Source organism: Triturus cristatus, chromosome 1_2, assembly GCF_964204655.1.
Source record: "Triturus cristatus chromosome 1_2, aTriCri1.1, whole genome shotgun sequence".
In the NCBI taxonomy this organism is placed as follows: domain Eukaryota; kingdom Metazoa; phylum Chordata; class Amphibia; order Caudata; family Salamandridae; genus Triturus; species Triturus cristatus.
The window spans coordinates 1,193,061,012-1,193,078,185 of record NC_140580.1 but is presented as its reverse complement, the minus strand read 5'-3'; the positions used below and the strand labels follow the sequence as shown (position 1 = coordinate 1,193,078,185).

Here is a 17,174-nt window from a genome sequence, read left to right as displayed (position 1 = left end):
GTGGAGTGGAGGCCAGAAATCTTCAGTGCAGGAGGTGCTCAAGGCTGGGGCTACTCGGAGCCCAAAGCACAACTTTGAGGAAGACCAGAAAGATGAAGGATCAGCAAAAGATCACAGTGTCCAGGGGTCACAGTTTCACGTCACCCATGATGGCCACGGGCCTCAGCTTTGCTGTGGTCTCAGGGTAGCCTCTGGGAAGTCTGAAAATCTACCTCTGGTGATGCAAAGACTTCGGCATCCGGCGGGAGCGTCAGCAATGCAGACTGGTCAGTTGCTTCTTTGGTGTCTGCCAAGCAGGGGAGTCACTCCTTGACCCCAAGGGAGATTTTTTCAGTCTTCCAAGCAAAGTAGAACGTCGAAGGTCCAGGATATATGTTGCAGAGTTTCGTCCAGGGTAATCTAAAGTCGCAAGGGCTGAGTTTGTAATACTTATACAAAGTTTGGGGGTTGGACATACTCTAGGGACACACATATGGGAGGGTTTGGAAAGGGGAGTGGTTACACCCATTTCCTTTCTCCAGTTTCATGGCAGAGCAGGGGCAAGTAGCCCCTGCAACCGGTTTGAACTGGACTATGCACAGGGACACCAAGGGTGCCCCCAGTGCTGGACTTCAAAGCACCAGAGAGTGCTCCCCCCAGCCCCAATACACATCTGCCTGTCTGGGGAGGTGGTTACACCTCCCTGGGACAGGATACCTATTGTCCAGGCCTCCCCTGCCGGAGTTTCGGTCAGCAGCAGGAGGCCAGACCCGTGTCTGTGGCAGAGGCATCCATTTTGTGAGGCCAAGGCTGTAGAAAGTATTTACCGGGTTAGACCAGTGTGAACATGTCTCTCCATCTAGAAGGGTGGAATGCTACCCCCCTGCCAGTTCTGGCGGTGGAGGGGGGGTAGTATTCCAAAGCGTTTGACTACTCATATATATATATATATATCGAAAGAGTTCGCCAAGCAACATCCAATACATATATATATATATATATATATATATATACACACAGTGTAGTGCTTAGAAATCACTGGAGGGTGCTAGGGTGTCAAGACGTTTCTAAACAGGTTAGAAATGTTTATCTTATTCTCGCTGCTTCTGACATACATAACCTCTTTCATATTTTCATGCTGTGTGGTTACTGTGCACATGTTGAGAATGACATTAGCACTTTTTAAATAAAGGTTTTAAACACATCCCTGTTGCACCTAGTACTTTGAAATATTCTTGATTGTGTTGTTCAAGAAGGAAAGATTGTTTGGGAAGTAAACAGGCAGAATTGCTTGCTGGGTTAATGACGGGGCTGCAGGTCAATGGTGTTTATTCCTCACAGTAGTGTACTGAACTAAGTTCTTGCACTTGTGGATCAGAAATATGACCCCTCCAGATCTGGGGATCCCAGAATTGCATCATCTTTTCCCTCCTTGTCCCATTCCTCTCCTGATCTCGCTCCTCTTGATGTCCTTCTCTTCTGTCTCTCTTTGCTCCTCTTACTGACCTTCTCTCCTCTCCTGTCCCTTTCCTCTCCTTGCATTTCTCATGGGGTCTCTTCCTATCCCCACCCTGTATTTCTGTCCTCCCTGACTCTCTCCTTCTCTTATACCCTTGCTTTACTGCCTCTCTCACTCCTCTCTTTGCTTCTCTCCTCACCTCCCTCTCCATGTCCTGCTGCATGCCCCCCTTGCCTAACTGTCTGTCTTGCAGCATGTCTCTTGTCTGACTGCCTACTCCTTGCCCTGCTGCAGGTCTCTTTTGCCTTTCTTCGCCTCTCTCTCCCTGTGTTGCTGTATGTCTCCTCTTGCCTCACTGACTCTATTTCCTGTCTATGTCTCTCTCTCTCTCTCCCTGTCCTGTAGCATTGGCCCCCCTCTTGCCTCACTGCCTTCTGTTCTTCTATCTCACAGGCCATGACACTGGGGAGCACTGTGAGCAGAAAGTCTCGAAACGCAAAGCGAAGGATCTTCTGGAGATTGCGACAGAAGTGGAAACTTTTGGGACTGTTTGAAATCGACCAGGAACATGAGTTTTACAGCTTTACCTGTGTTCTGAAGGAGGGCCTAAGGGATGCGGTGCAGGCCTCCATTGATACTTCCAGCCTGGTGAGTGCCCACTCTAAGTGTCCTTTGGTGAGTGTCCTGTGTGGGACCAGGATCCTGAAGAAGAGCCCGAGCGATGCAGTGCAGGCCTCTATCGAAGCCCCGATCGTCCATTAATACCCCTAGCTTCCATCGATACCATGAGCCTCCATCGATACCTCGAGCCTCCATCGATACCCTAAGCCTCGATTACTACCCTTAGCCTCCATCAAACCCCCTAGCTTCCATCGATACCCCGAGCCTCCATCGATACCCCGAGCCTCCATCGATACCCCGAGCCTCCATCGATACCCCGAGCCTCCATCGATACCCCGAGCCTCCATCGATACCCCGAGCCTCCATCGATACCCCGAGCCTCCATCGATACCCCGAGCCTCCATCGATACCCCGAGCCTCCATCGATACCCCGAGCCTCCATCGATACCCCGAGCCTCCATCGATACCCCGAGCCTCCATCGATACCCCGAGCCTCCACCGATACCTCGAGCCTCCACCGATACCCCGAGCCTCCACCGATACCCAGAGCCTCCACCATTAACTCGAGCCTCCATCGATACCCCGAGCCTCCATCGATACCCCGAGCCTCCATCGATACCCTGAGCCTCCATCGATACCCCGAGCCTCCATTAATACTCCGAGCCTCCATTAATACTCCGAGCCTCCATTGATGCCCTGATCATCCAGCGATACCCCTAGCCTCCATCGATACTCCAAGCCTCCATCGATACCCCGAGCCTCCATCGATGCCCCGATCGTCCATCGATACCCCTAGCCTCCATCGATACCTCGAGCCTCCATTAATACTCCGAGCCTCCATTAATACCTCTAGGCTCCATTGATGCCTCGATCATCCATCGATACCCCTAGCCTCCATCGATACTCCGAGCCTCCATCGATACTCCGAGCCTCCATCAAACCCCGAGCCTCCATCAAACCCCGAGCCTCCACCGATACCCCGAGCCTCCACCGATACCCCGAGCCTCCACCGATACCCCGAGCCTCCACCGATACCCCGAGCCTCCACCGATACCCCGAGCCTCCACCGATACCCCGAGCCTCCACCGATACCCCGAGCCTCCACCATTAACTCGAGCCTCCATCGATACCCTGAGCCTCCATCGATACCCTGAGCCTCCATTAATACTCCGAGCCTCCATTGATGCCCTGATCATCCAGCGATACCCCTAGCCTCCATCGATACTCCAAGCCTCCATCAATACCCCGAGCCTCCATCGATGCCCCGATCGTCCATCGATACCCCTAGCCTCCATCGATACCTCGAGCCTCCATTAATACCTCTAGGCTCCATTGATGCCCTGATCATCCATTGATACCCCTAGCCTCCATCGATACCCCGAACCTCTATCAATACCCCGAGCCTCCATTGCTACCCAGAGCCTTCATAGATACCCTGAGCCGCCATCGATAACCGGAGCCTCCATTGATAACGCTAGCCTCCATTGATAACGCTAGCCTCCATTGATACCCTGATCCTCCATCGATACCCCTAGCCTCCATCGATACCCTGAGCCTCCATCACTACCCCAAGCCTGGTTCGTGTCCTCTGTGGGACTTGTATCCTGGAGGTGCGCTGTTGGTATCCAGGGCCTGTGAGCGTCCTCACTGGTGAGTGAACTCTTTGTGAGCGTCCTCACTAGTGAGTGAACTCTTTGTGAGTGTCCTCACTGGTGAGTGAACTCTTTGTGAGCGTCCTCGCTGGTGAGTGTACTTTGTGAGCGTCCTCACTGGTGAGTGTACTCTTTGTGAGCGTCCTCGCTGGTGAGTGTACTCTTTGTGAGCGTCCTCGCTGGGGAGTGTACTCTTTGTGAGCGTCCTCGCTGGGGAGTGTACTCTTTGTGAGCGTCCTCGCTGGGGAGTGTACTCTTTGTGAGCGTCCTCGCTGGGGAGTGTACTCTTTGTGAGCGTCCTCGCTGGGGAGTGTACTCTTTGTGAGCGTCCTCGCTGGGGAGTGTACTCTTTGTGAGCGTCCTCGCTGGGGAGTGTACTCTTTGTGAGCGTCCTCGCTGGGGAGTGTACTCTTTGTGAGCGTCCTCGCTGGGGAGTGTACTCTTTGTGAGCGTCCTCGCTGGGGAGTGTACTCTTTGTGAGCGTCCTCGCTGGGGAGTGTACTCTTTGTGAGCGTCCTCGCTGGTGAGTGAACTCTTTGTGAGCGTCCTCGCTGGGGAGTGTACTCTTTGTGAGCGTCCTCGCTGGTGAGTGTACTTTTTGTGAGCGTTCTCGCTAGTGAGAACTCTTTGTGAGCGTCCTCGCTGGTGAGTGTACTTTTTGTGAGCGTCCTTGCTGGTGCGTGTACTTTTTGTGAGCGTCCTTGCTGGTGAGTGAACTCTTTGTGAGCGTCGTCGCTGTTGAGTGTACTCTTTGGGAGTGTCCGTTGTAAGAAACTGGATTATTAGTTGAGGTGGGTCGGTGCCCACCTCAGGCCTCGGCTAACACCCAGAACCTTTGTCAGTGTTGACCACTAAAGTCACTAAATAAACCTGAGCGTAACCTGGCAGCCACGGCACGGAGCAGACCGGCTCAACTGAGAGGCGACGTGTAATGTGATTATGCAGCACTAAAGCAGGAATAAAAGTTGAAATGCAAAACAATAAAAATCCCAAAATGAATTAGAAAAACACAGTAGAATGTTATGAGCAAAATGACACCAAATTGACAAAAAAAAATAGTAAGGGGACCCGAAGATATGAATTTTTATTTTAAGTAGAAATAGTGCTGAAATCTTTTCTCGCGATCACCTCCAAGCTGATGGTTCTCTGACTCCGAAGTGTGCTCTAGACCCCTTGAGGTGCATTTCACTTGGCTAACTTCTGATTGGCATCTTAAACGTACCTACAAGTCCCCAGTATGTAGCACAGAGTGCCGGGGCCGCAAGTTAAATGCCACCAGTGGAGGGCGGCACTCACTGTGCCACCACTGTTGTGACAGGGGGCAAACGGGGCTCTCGGTCTGGCACCGCAGCGAAGTCCGGGAGCTTGTAACCTGCCATCTCGACATGGCAACAAATACCCTTTTGCGAGGTCCGAACCTTCCCTTTTCTTTTTTTTTTTTTTTTTTTAAAACCTTTATTCTTTTAAATCAGTGACACAGCTATTCAGCCGACAACCCGGAGGTACGGCAGCTTTAGAAACACAACACATGCGAGCGTCCACATTTCACTGACAGGAGAGTCAAAGGTTCAGTTTTAAATAAACACAAACCCAAACCTAAACACAAGCAAGGCGATAAGTACTGAAAGCATAAAAAGGGTTCCCATCAGGGGGAACGAGCCCCAGTTCGTCCAACAGACACAGGTTTATAGTAAGGGAAAGGAGGGGAAATCAGAGACTCAAGAAGACAAACACATACCAGCAAGAAGTACAAAGCCGGAAAGAAAGCTAAGGGGAGAGCTGCTCCTCAGGCGGGTCCGGGTCTGGGGGCAGGCATATGCCCCCTCTGTACTGGTTCCATCGCCCCCATACAGAGTGCCATTTCCGAGGGCGCCCTCGAGCACAATACACTGTCTTCTCCCTAAACATGCTCCAATCCATGTTTTCCATCCACGCTGTCAATGTAGGAGGCCTAGTAGAGCCCCACAGACGAGCGATATCGCGCTTGGCAACCATGTTCCCTAGGGTCACCCATTGAGTCTGTGCCGCGTCGTGGTCAGTAGGACCCCAAACATTCAGGAGACAACACCGCGCCTCAGGCTGCATGACGATGCCCGTCACCTCCCCCATCACATCGTGGATTCGCTTCCAAAACTCCATAATTGCACCGCATTCCCAAATAATATGTAGGAAGGTGCCCACCATACCACAGCCTCTCTTACATAAGCCCTCCTCAGAGAAACCCATATGGACCAGCCTGGGCCCCGTCACGTAGACCCTATGGAGTATTTTAAGCTGCACCAGCCACAGGCGCGCGGGGATCGCGACCTCTTTGGGAGAAGAAACTGCATACTGCCAATCCTCATCATCGAGTTCGAGGCCATCCCTGGTCCATTGATCGCGCAACCCTAGAAGAAGATCCGCCCGAACATTAATTAGTTTCTTATAAATGAGCGAGATCGTACTCTCTGGAATATGGCCATCCAGGATCCGGTCCTCTAACGGAGAGGACTCGGGCACCTTCTCCCCTTCTACAAGGACTGATCGCAAGGCGTGGCACACTTGAGCGTATCGGAAGAACTCCGTGCTCCCTAGCTCGTATTCCTTCTGCAGCTCCTCGAATGACTTTATCCTACCCTTAACCAAAAGGTCTCCAACCCTGGATATGCCGATCAGGTCCCATTTCTCAAACCCTTTTGTATGCCAAAGCTTTCCCAGAATATCGGAGTCAAACAGAGGGGTGGCAAGGGTAAGCTTACCCTTCCAGCCCAGTGAATCCGTCGCCACCTTCCATACATGCACGGCCACCCTGGTGGGCCCCGTAAGAGTTAAGTCCAATGACTTCGAGTACAACGCTCTGTGGTAATTACCCCCACGTAGTAACCATCGGTCCATGGCGAAGCCGGGGCTCAGCGCCGGACCATATACACCATGGTTAATCGCGCTCAACTGAGTGGCCCAATAATAACGTCGAATGTCTGGAAGCGCGATACCACCGTCATACCATGGAAGCGTCAACTTAGCAATCGCTATGCGCGGACGCCCTTCCCACAATAGCGCGCGCTGGTGGCTTTCGACCTCACGGAAATAACTGGCCGGGACCAAGTCAAGGGTATTCTGCAGGGCATGGAGGAAACGGGGAAGAGACATCATTTTAAACAGGGCGGCACGGCCAAGGAGGGAAAGCGGCAACCGCCGCCAGCCCGCCACGTCCCGTCGCAGACGTGCCAAGGGAGGGAGCAAGTTCTTCTCGTATCGTAAAATGGGGTCGGTGGAAATGTAGATCCCCAAATACAAAAAACCCTGCTGGGCTATCTGGATCGAGCAGTTGCACGGGACAGGCGGGACATCCCCACACAGGACATACAAGTATGACTTCCCCCAATTGATGACAAGACCAGAGTTCCTACCGAAAGAAGTCAAGACGTCACAAACCACTATAAGATTTCTTAGGCGAGGTATAACAGAATATCGTCGGCGTAAAGTGAAATACGGTCTTCGTGGTCAGGCGACCAACGAATCCCACGTATATCGGGGTGCCATCGTATCCACGCTGCCAGCGGCTCAAGAGCAAGGGCGAACAACGGCGACAGGGGACAACCCTGCCGGGTGCCTCTCCCGAGCGCGAACGGTGACGACGCCCGCCCGTTCACCACGACGCTAGCAAGAGGCCCCTCATAGAGCAACCTCACCCAGCCTACAAATCCAGACCCAAAGCCGAACTTGGCTAGCACAGCCCACAGGTATGCCCACTCCACCGTATCGAAGGCCATCGTGGCATCGAGGGACGCCACAATAGCCGGCTCTCGCATCGTGCCCGTCCTAGCAATCACTCCATGGAGACGTCTAAGATTCAGTGCAGTGTTACGGTGCGGGATAAAGCCCAACTGATCCGGGTGGATCAAGTCGCCAAGCACCCGGACCAGGCGGTTAGCAAGGATCTTAGCAAGGATTTTCGGCTCGGCGTTGAGAAGTGATATCGGCCGATAGGAGCCACACTTGTCCCGGGGCTTACCGTCTTTATGTATGACCACAATCATCGCCAGCCGTTGATCAAGCGGAAGAAACCCATTCACCCGCGCCTCCACAAACATGGCGCGCAGGTGAGGAGCCAACTTATCCGGGCGAAGCTTATACAGCTCAATCGGCCAACCATTTGGCCCGAGGCCTTACCGGAGCGCAACGCACGGATAGCACACGCCACTTCGTCTACAGTTATATCGCCATCGAGGTCATCCCTATCAATGGCAGAAAGGCAGGGCAGAGCGATATCACGCAGAAGGTCACACGAGTCCTCAGTCGGCCTATCCGAGACCGAGGTGTATACCGTACGAAAATAGTCCGAGAAACACTGGACTATACCGTCGGGGTCAGTGACAACCTCTCCCCCATCCATCGACAACTCCGGCACCACTCGATTAACACGCTCTTTTTTTTTATCCAACCACGCCAGCAATTTCCCGGCCTTATCACCAACATCGTACAATCGACCCTGCTGCTCCCTATTGAGGGTCTTGGCAGCGTTCATCACCAGATCCCTATATTCCAATTGCTTCAAGCTCAAATTATGCAGTGTGGCCGTTGCAACATCCTCTTCCAAGGCCACTTCTAAAGCCGCTATCTCGTCCTCTACTTGTGTCACCTCGGCGTCTCTCCGCCGCTTGGCGGCCACTACCAAGGAAAGGTCCTCCCCTCTCAATACAGTCTTAAAAGCTTCCCACAAGGACACCGCAGATTCAACTGAACCCTGATTATCTTGAAAATAGTGATCAACTGTCTTCAGCAACGCACTGAGCAGCTTGGGGTCACGAAAGTACCAGGGGTTAATGGGAGCCACCCTGCCCCCCACCACCCGGCCAATATCCAGACGGGCCCACACCGGCGAATGATCAGATATGCCCCGTGCCATGTGCCTAGCCTCAGATACCAATGAGGCGTGCGCAGCCAGAGTGAGCAAGTAATCGATCCGAGAGAGACTCCCGTGGCCCCGGAATGAAAGGTATATTGTCTCTGAGTGGGGTGCCGTAGCCTCCAACAGTCTACCAGACCAAAAGTATCTATAAAGTCGGGAAGCCACTTCTGAGCACCCCCGGTGTCCCTGGGCGGGTACCTATCGAGCATTCCAGACCCAACCGCATTGAAGTCTCCTCCCACCACTAGCATCCCTTCAGGGAGTTCCAACAAGGCCTTGCCCAGATCAGCAAACGTGGAGGCCTGCAGGGCAGGAGGGACATAAACAGAAACCAATACCAACGTTCTGCCCTCCCACCTCCCCGCCACAGCCACAAAGCGCCCCCTGTCATCAGCGATGGTGGAGTCAACCTCAAATGATAGGGAAGCTCTAACAAGTATGCCCGCACCCCTGGAGCCCGAGGAAAACCCCGAGTGAGCAATGAATTTATAACCCTTTCAGTTAAGTGCATAACATGTATTCCCTATAAGGTTGGTCTCCTGCAGGAGGACCACATCTGGCGAGGTCCGTTTCAAGAATTGCAGGACTATCCCCCGTTTAATACGATCCCCTAAGCCATTGACATTCCAGCTAATTAGGTTTAGGCCCCTATCCCCCATCCCCAAACACAAAGAGACCTCCACCCCCCCGGAGAACCACGATCGGACAATACTGACCACCATTGCTACGCCTTGCAAGAAAAAAACAACCCCCAACAACAACCCCAACATCCCGAATCCCCCCCTCCCTGCACCCCTGCGTCAGCTTACAAAGCCCCCCCCAACTTGCAGTGTGCCTGTCGCCCTATCAAAAACAAATCTACAAAAAGTACCCCAAGGGAGGAAAGAGCTCCTATCTTCCCCCCCGTCGCCCTCCCATTACTGCAGTAGGGTACGAGTCACTGTCCGGGGCTGAGTCAAAACAGACCGACACCGGAGGTATCACTTCTGTCCATCCCGGTCGCCTTCCGCTCCATCCACGCGGTCCCGGCCGGGCTGCCGCTGAGGGAGCGCATCCAACCAGTCCCCCACCATGTCCGGTGATTCGAAGAAGAAAGTCCGATCCTCATACACCACACGTAGCCTGGCGGGGAAAAGCATGGCATACTTCAGGTCCATCTCCCTAAGCCGCCGCTTCACCCCCAGGAAACTCTGCCTCTGTTTCTGCACCATCTGGGTGAAGTCAGGATAAAAGCTCACAGAGGCATTCTGAAAAGGCACCGGGCCTGTCACCCTCGATGCTTGCAGGATAGCGTCTCGATCCCGAAAATTAAAGATCCGGGCGACAATCGGCCGCGGGGGGGCTCCCACCTTAGGCCGTCCACCAGGCACTCGGTGAGCCCGCTCCACCGCAAAAAACTTGCCAAGGCCCTTGGGCGCAAGATGATTCACCACCAAGTCCTCGACGAGTAAATCCACGGAGAGCTCCTCCGAAGTTTCCGGGACCCCGATAAGGCGCACATTGTTGCGCCGGGCCCGACCTTCAAAGTCTTCGAGCCGGCGGGCGGAGATGTCATTCGCGGTACGTAGCTTACGAACCTCAGCCTGGAGTTCCGAGACATCGTCCGCGAGACCAGTAGTCTTGAGGTCCAGGGACTTGACCCGCTCATTGGTTTTGCCCAGGTCCGCGCGAATCAAGTTGACATCAACCAAAATCATGTCCACCTTGTGCGCCAGGGTCTCGAATTGTCGCCCAATCGAAGATTGCATCCCATTTATCGCCCCCTTGATATCCTGCAATGATAACTCCGAGGCTGGGGATGAATCGGTCTTCTGTGCTTCCAGCGACTGTCCCGATCCACCAGGCGACCCCTTCTGCTGGGCATAGCGATCCATTTTGTTGGATTGGGTATATCCTCCCCGCCTTGTAGTCTTAGACTTCGACTTGTCTGCCTCCGATTTGGTCGACCTCTCGAACAGCAGGGCGGTCAGTCGCAAAAAGACGTCCCTCACTCAGCCAGAGGAAACAGGGTCAACTAGGACGTCAGCAGCCAGCCAGGGCCGAGCGGAGGTCTTCCAGACAGCAGGGGACCAGCATGAAGCACTCCCAACCCAGAGCAAGCAAAGGGCGAGAAAGCGAAAGTGAAAGTGCAGCGGCACCTGTCCGCCAGTTCACACCTCCCGAGGCCGCTGTTGTTCAATTAGTGGCTGGGCATCCTGCCAACGCAAGCCCCTGGCATCCTTCGGAGGTAGGCCGCAATATTCCGCCATGCACAACTTCGGTTCCCGGTGGGTGATCTTAGCCCGGACAACGTCAATCGCCCCAGCTGTGACTCATCTGCAGGATTCCGTGCATGAAAATCAGGATTTAGGACAGGATAATTGCAGGAGGGCGCGAGGGTCGCGGGAGCTAAAGGCTCACGCGGCCATCTTGGTCAAGCGCTAGGCTCCTCCTACTTCGAACCTTCCCTTTTTAAATAATTGTAAGTCATGCCCAAGGCAGACCTTAGCAGCCCATAAGGCAGAGTACCAGATATTAAAAAGAAGGATGCGGAACTTAAACCTTACATGATCAGACCGTGGAAACTCAAAATTGTCGTTTTCACCGTAGCAAGGTCAGTGGCCCCATCAGCTAACATGGAGTTTCACTAGCCCACATTCTAAGTTTAACTTCCATTTGGGACCGCTCTGGGACCACTGAATATAGTACTTAAAGGAATCAAATGAATTGTTACATGCATATCTGCAACTGGATGTAGCTTTTAGTAAAGGGGTGACTTTAGAAAGTCACAACTTCCTTCCCCGAAACTTCTAGTGGCTGCTCCTAATGAACTTCAGCAGTTTTCACCATGGATAGCCTGCTGCCCTCCTGCTAAAAGCTGAGAAGCGAAGGGTCTGCTGGGGGGAGGGGGTGTGGCCTTCTCCTGCCAGGATGGCCCTGGGGCGCTGCCTGCAGGTGGCCCAGCTTCAAATGGGCTCCGCCTCTGAGAGGTAACTATGAGCCACACCTTAGCTCGCCCAATGCTTTGATTAGGTAGACAAGCTGGCGTCTCCTCCAGAGGGGGAACACCCAGGGCAGAGCTGGTTTTCCAGAAGCACACGTAAAATTAACAATCAACGTCTCCTGTCACAGTAACAAAACTAGATACACATTAATGTGGGCTTCTCTTCTTCCTTTTATTTTCAATTGAATCTTCAAACTTCTTTATTCATAAATATTCTTCCATTCCCAACGCGTTTCGTCGATAAGGGATTTAACGCATGGGTTAAATCCCTTATCGACGAAACGCGTTGGGAATGGAAGAATATTTATGAATAAAGAAGTTTGAAGATTCAATTGAAAATAAAAGGAAGAAGAGAAGCCCACATTAATGTGTATCTAGTTTTGTTACTGTGACAGGAGACATTGATTGTTAATTGTACGTGTGCTTCGACAAGAGAAAATACGTGAATCAATCTTTGATTGTTTTTGAGGATTAGGGTGTCTATCCTCAAGTTGAAAGCACCGTACTAAGAAAGTTTTGGTTTATAAAGTTACAAATTGTGTGAATTTGCAGGTTGCGCGTTCTTTCCCTTAACACCCATTCTTTTGTTTTCTGGTTTTCCAGAAGGCTTGGTTCATTATAATAAATACACTCCAGGGGTGTCTGCTTGGGGCTGTCCCAGGAAAGAAGGGCCCTGACATCTTAAATTTGGACACAGAGATGCACTGTGGGCTTGTTTAGTGTCAACCCTACAGGACGTGATGTAAAAGTGAGTACCGTGGCCCTGCGTTAATTGCAGCCCTTTGTGAAGTGAGTCCTCCAAATTTGACCTGGGCATAAAAATGGCACCTCTGACTTCCAGCCTCGGAACACTATTGGACCTGGAAAGAACAACAGAAGAACTGCGCCTACTGAACCCATGGAGCCCAGATAAAGAGGCTGCACCAAGCAAGGCTAAAGCTGTGGCACCAAGAGGTCTGTAGAAAGAGAAGGGCTCCTCCTGCTTATAAACATGTGCAGAGAGACCCCAAGGGCCGGACCTGCTCCCACTCGTGTCAAGGACCAGTGAGGTGACTGCAAGGCCTACTTGGCGAGCCTCCTCAATCAATCAATCTATCAATCAGGGAGTTTTCAGCGCGCTACTCGCCCATTAGGGTCTCAAGGTGCCGGGGGGGGGGAGGGGGGGGTGGGAGGTTGGTTTCTCTCCGGTCAGTCGAAGAGCCAGGTCTTGAGGATCTTCCTGAAGATGTGCAGGGTGGGGCACGTCTAATGTCGATCAGGATCTCGTTCCAGGTCTTGTCTGCTATGTAGGAGAATGTTCTTCCACCTGTTCTTGCTCTGCAAATGCGTGGGGGTTCGTCGGTCGTGGATCGGAGGTTCCTTTTGGGTACATGGAAGGAGATTCTATCGTTGAGATATTGGGTTCCGGTGTTGCGGAGGCATTTGTAGGCGTGGGTGAGTATCTTGAAGGTTACTCTCGTCTTGATGGGGAGTCAGTGGAGGTCACGCAGGAAATGGGAGATGTGCATGTGTCGAGGGATGCCAAGGACGAGTCTGGCTGTGGTGTTCTGGATGGTCTGGAGTTTGCGGAGCAGAGACTTGTTGATCCCGGCGGAGAGGGCGTTACCGTAGTCCAGTCTGCTGGTTATGAGTGCGTGGGTGATGGTCATCCTTGATTCAGGGGGATCCATTTGAAGGTCTTTCTGAAGATGTGGAGGGTGTTAAAGCAGGTGGAGGTGACTGCGTTGACCTGCCGGGTCATGGCGAGCCCCCTGTCAAGCTCCAGGGACACAAAAGCTAAAAAAGCCCTGCACCTGTAAAGTGCTCAGCTGAACAGTTTGCCGTGGATCCCACTGCTGTAGCCGAGAGACTGAGTGCGCGCTCCCAAGAGGTCCCTCTCCTGTCCTGGACCCTTGGCTAGTGCTAGAGTGGACTCTTTGTCATCACAGGGCTGCAACTTGTTAGCAAAAGATAAAGTATTTTTAACACAGAGTCTGAAATTCATAGACTATTTACCATTTTAGAGGTAGCCTTGAATGCTCTGGCTTTTACCGAGCCCTTGCACTTCACCAATCCATCGACGTCAAACCGTTACCCAAATCCAGACTCCCACTGACGAGAGTCCTGCTGACCGTACTGTCGACAAGAAAAAAAAACAGAAACGTTTCTACGTGTGAAGGTAAAATCTTGACTGGGACCAACAACTGACACTGATTTCCATCAAGGTTGCCCTGAAACTTTGACTTTGCCCTGGACCCCCAAGTTCAAGGCTTATAGACTACTGTTAAGAGTGAAAAAGCAGTAATTTACAAACTTTAAAAATAAAATCCAAATCTTTGGGACCGAAAAGAAGAGATTTAAGAAAATCTTACAAAAATCTTAAATCCAGTTCACTTCATCTGATTTTTGTCATTTTGTTGTCTATTTGAAAATAACAATAGACTCTATTTTAAACATTGAAGTGTGGTTTTTATTGTTTTGCGTTTCTTACTTATTGACAGGTTTGATACTGATAAATGCTTTACACTTGTTTTACTTTGAGTTAAACCCAACTGCTCTGTGCTACAGCTACCCAGGAAGGAGCTAAGGGGTGGTTCAAAGGAACGTAACCTGACCAGATACAGATTCTCCAGCCTAAAGGTCCACCCACCTCATTTAGAGTTTGCTGCACCTTCAGGGTATAGTCAGTGGAGACTGTCTCTGCCACCCACACACACCTCTGACGGATTAAGGCATCAGGGGTTTGGCAATGTGTCTGTCCGCCGTATTTAGATTGGGTAGACACACGGCCAGTTTTCACTTCCTATAACCACCATTAAAAACGTGGCAGTAAAGGGCAGTGAACATTTTTAAATGACCTCCACACAGTAGGAGAATTCTCCCATGGCGATAGGAGTCATTGTGTTTTTTTTTTTTTTTTTTTCAAAAAGAAAATGCCGCTTTGGGGGCTGTCCCACCTTAGAATGCATTTCCATGAACCACCATCATGGGTGTTACTGGAACTGCAAGGGATCGCCACAGGGGCAGTGGACATCTCTTCATATGGGCAGAGTATCCTCGCTATGGTGGCAATAAAGTACTCCGCCATGGCAACAGTAATTACTCTGCCCCTTAGTCCTTTAAGTCCCAATCCACCACAGGAGTACACTTCTAAAGACCCCCGAACGACTGCTGGGGAGGCACTTGAGACTCAATGGGCGTCAGGCAGAAGCCAACACCAGGTTCCAATCCGGGTCCATTTGCAACTGGAAAGCTGGGCACTTGCAAGAAAACTCTTCTCATAGCTTTTTGTATCCCTGTAGCTTGAACAGGAAGTCAGCCTTATGACCCTTGAAATCCACCTTCTTGTCCTGGGTACATGAGGGAGAACAGGTCCATTCCTTCAGGGCTCTTCTCAGTTCTCAACCTGCATGTTCAGTGTTCCCTCTGAGCTTCCAGAGGTCCATGGGTGTTCTGAAGTGGTTGTCTGAAGATGCCACATTTATGCCTGGCACCAGCGAGTGGATGGAAATGACCCATGTCCATGCCCTAACCAATTAGTTAAAGGACCCCGTGGCTAACCCTGCTCACTTTGGGCATAATCAACATGGCTGCTGCCTTCAGCTATTCTAGTCTTGGGCTCTGAGGGCTGGTGTGTGTGTGTGTGTGTGTGTGTGTGTGTGTGTGTGTGTGTGTGTGTGTGTGTGTGTGTGTGTGTGTGTGTGTGTGGTGTACTATGGCAGTCCTAGTATCTTCCCACATTTAACACCAAAATCCAGTTTGAGGCAGTACTTGTACCCCTCAAGAATCCCAGAGACGGAAGTCTGGTAGAACTAAGCTGAGTTTTCAGCAACCAGAACCAGACATGGGATACACATTGTTTTTGAATTATGATCTCACCCCTTGAAGTGCACAGCAAATTATATAAAACCCCATCAGACCTATCAATCAGGTTTTGACACTTCAGCAGGATCTGACACTGTAATGTCAAAGCGCGCCACTGAGAATGGGGCCGGTCTGGCTGGAGGGGACAAAAGAAGGGTGCAGGCCTGGGTGCTAGCTACATTTGTTTGTGACAGGGTATATGCCCCTTTGAAGTTAATCAAGTTCCTAGGCCCAGCCCAATGGCACTCCTGTCAAGGGAACATCAACACCTCTCCACGCCAAGGTGTTATGCCTCTGGCCTGGGAGCAAGATCAAACCTATTAAAATGCTAATTATTGGCTGGCAGAAGTGGGGGGAGCAAAATGCTGATTAGCTTCTTACGAGTCTAGTGACTTCAGGCAGGGGAAAGATAACTTTCTAAAAGTACCTTATCCTCAATAGTTATTCAAAATTAGATTTTACCATTAATTTAAACTTCGAATATCTATTAAAAGGATTCCTTGAATTTCTCTTAGCAGCTTCCAAACTGAAAGTAGCATTATTAGATGTAATAATGTAATTCAGTGTTTTACTATGGAACAGCCAACCTTGTGACACTGAGAATAGCTTATAGGTCTTTTTCTCTGTAAGGACATGTGAAAGAGTAAACTTTACATGACCTTATTTTAAATACTATGCATACTCTCCTATGAGCTGCAAGGGCTACTAAGGGGTGACTTAATATTTAAAAGGAAGGTTTTAACATGTCAAAGGGTTTATTTTGACAGGTCGGGACACATGTCACTGTTCAATGGAGCAATTAAAATCACATTAAGGATTGTATTTAAGAACACATATATTAATCATTTGAGAAATCACCATCAACTTTCTGGAAGAAAGTTTTTTCAGTCCATACCATTCTGACTGTCAAAGAAATACTGGTTAGTTGGATCACCCCCAGCTTGGGCGTGAGCCCCTCAGTGAGGACGCCACAATCCAAGAGCATATGCTGGCTCTTAAAGCTCATGCACAGTTTGGAGACCCAAGTGAACGTACGTTGGGTACGTACTGTAACCAACTAATACATTCGAGTGCAAGCCAAACTGTTAGCACCGTGATATCCGAAGGACCATGATAACAATTGACAATCTATACATACCCAGGGAAAAAAACTGAAGAGAAACAGAACTTCCCTTGCCCATACTACCTGCATCCACAGAAGCAGAAGTGGCAGACTATCCTGCTCCCATATTGCAGCAAAATCCTGGGACAGCCTCCCCGCGCACCTATGGACCATCACCTCATTTCAGGAGTTCTGATTGGTCCTCAAGACCTGGCTGTTTGAATAAGCCTCTGGGACCTGCAAGCGCCTGGATACCCTCTCGGGTGATTAGCTGCGCTTCATGAATCCTGATTGATTGATTGACAACTGGTGACAAGGATGGACTTGACGATCAAGCCTACAGACAGAGGAGACAAGTAACACAAGAAAGTACCAGTGCTGAGGAAGCACAAATTACCTGCAGCGAGCAGACAGTGATGAAGAAAAGCAGGACTTCTCTGAGCTACAAGCCAGGCATGCTTCAGGTGAGCGGTGGCCATTTTAAAGTCAAGCAACTTAATAGACTGTCCATTAAAGTATGTCAACCATCTTGAAGTCAGGCACCCTGAGCCAAACACACTAAAATCAATGAGGCGGCCATATTGGAATAAGGCAAACCCAGGAATATCTCATTGAAGCCTACTGAGAGAGCTATACTAAGGTCA

At 50.9% G+C, this 17,174-nt stretch overlaps 1 protein-coding gene across 5 annotated transcripts in view; it reads left to right on the top strand.

Moving 5' to 3' along the window:
- The window catches only part of PIP5KL1 (phosphatidylinositol-4-phosphate 5-kinase like 1), a 621,182-nt gene that overhangs the window by 312,569 nt on the left and 291,439 nt on the right, over window positions 1–17,174 (top strand). For all 5 annotated transcript variants that reach the window (XM_085614153.1, XM_085614158.1, XM_085614155.1 and 2 more), the window contains one exon: window positions 1,892–2,086. In XM_085614153.1, the coding sequence (XP_085470279.1) occupies window positions 1,892–2,086 (195 nt within the window). The remainder of the gene's footprint in view (window positions 1–1,891; window positions 2,087–17,174) is intronic.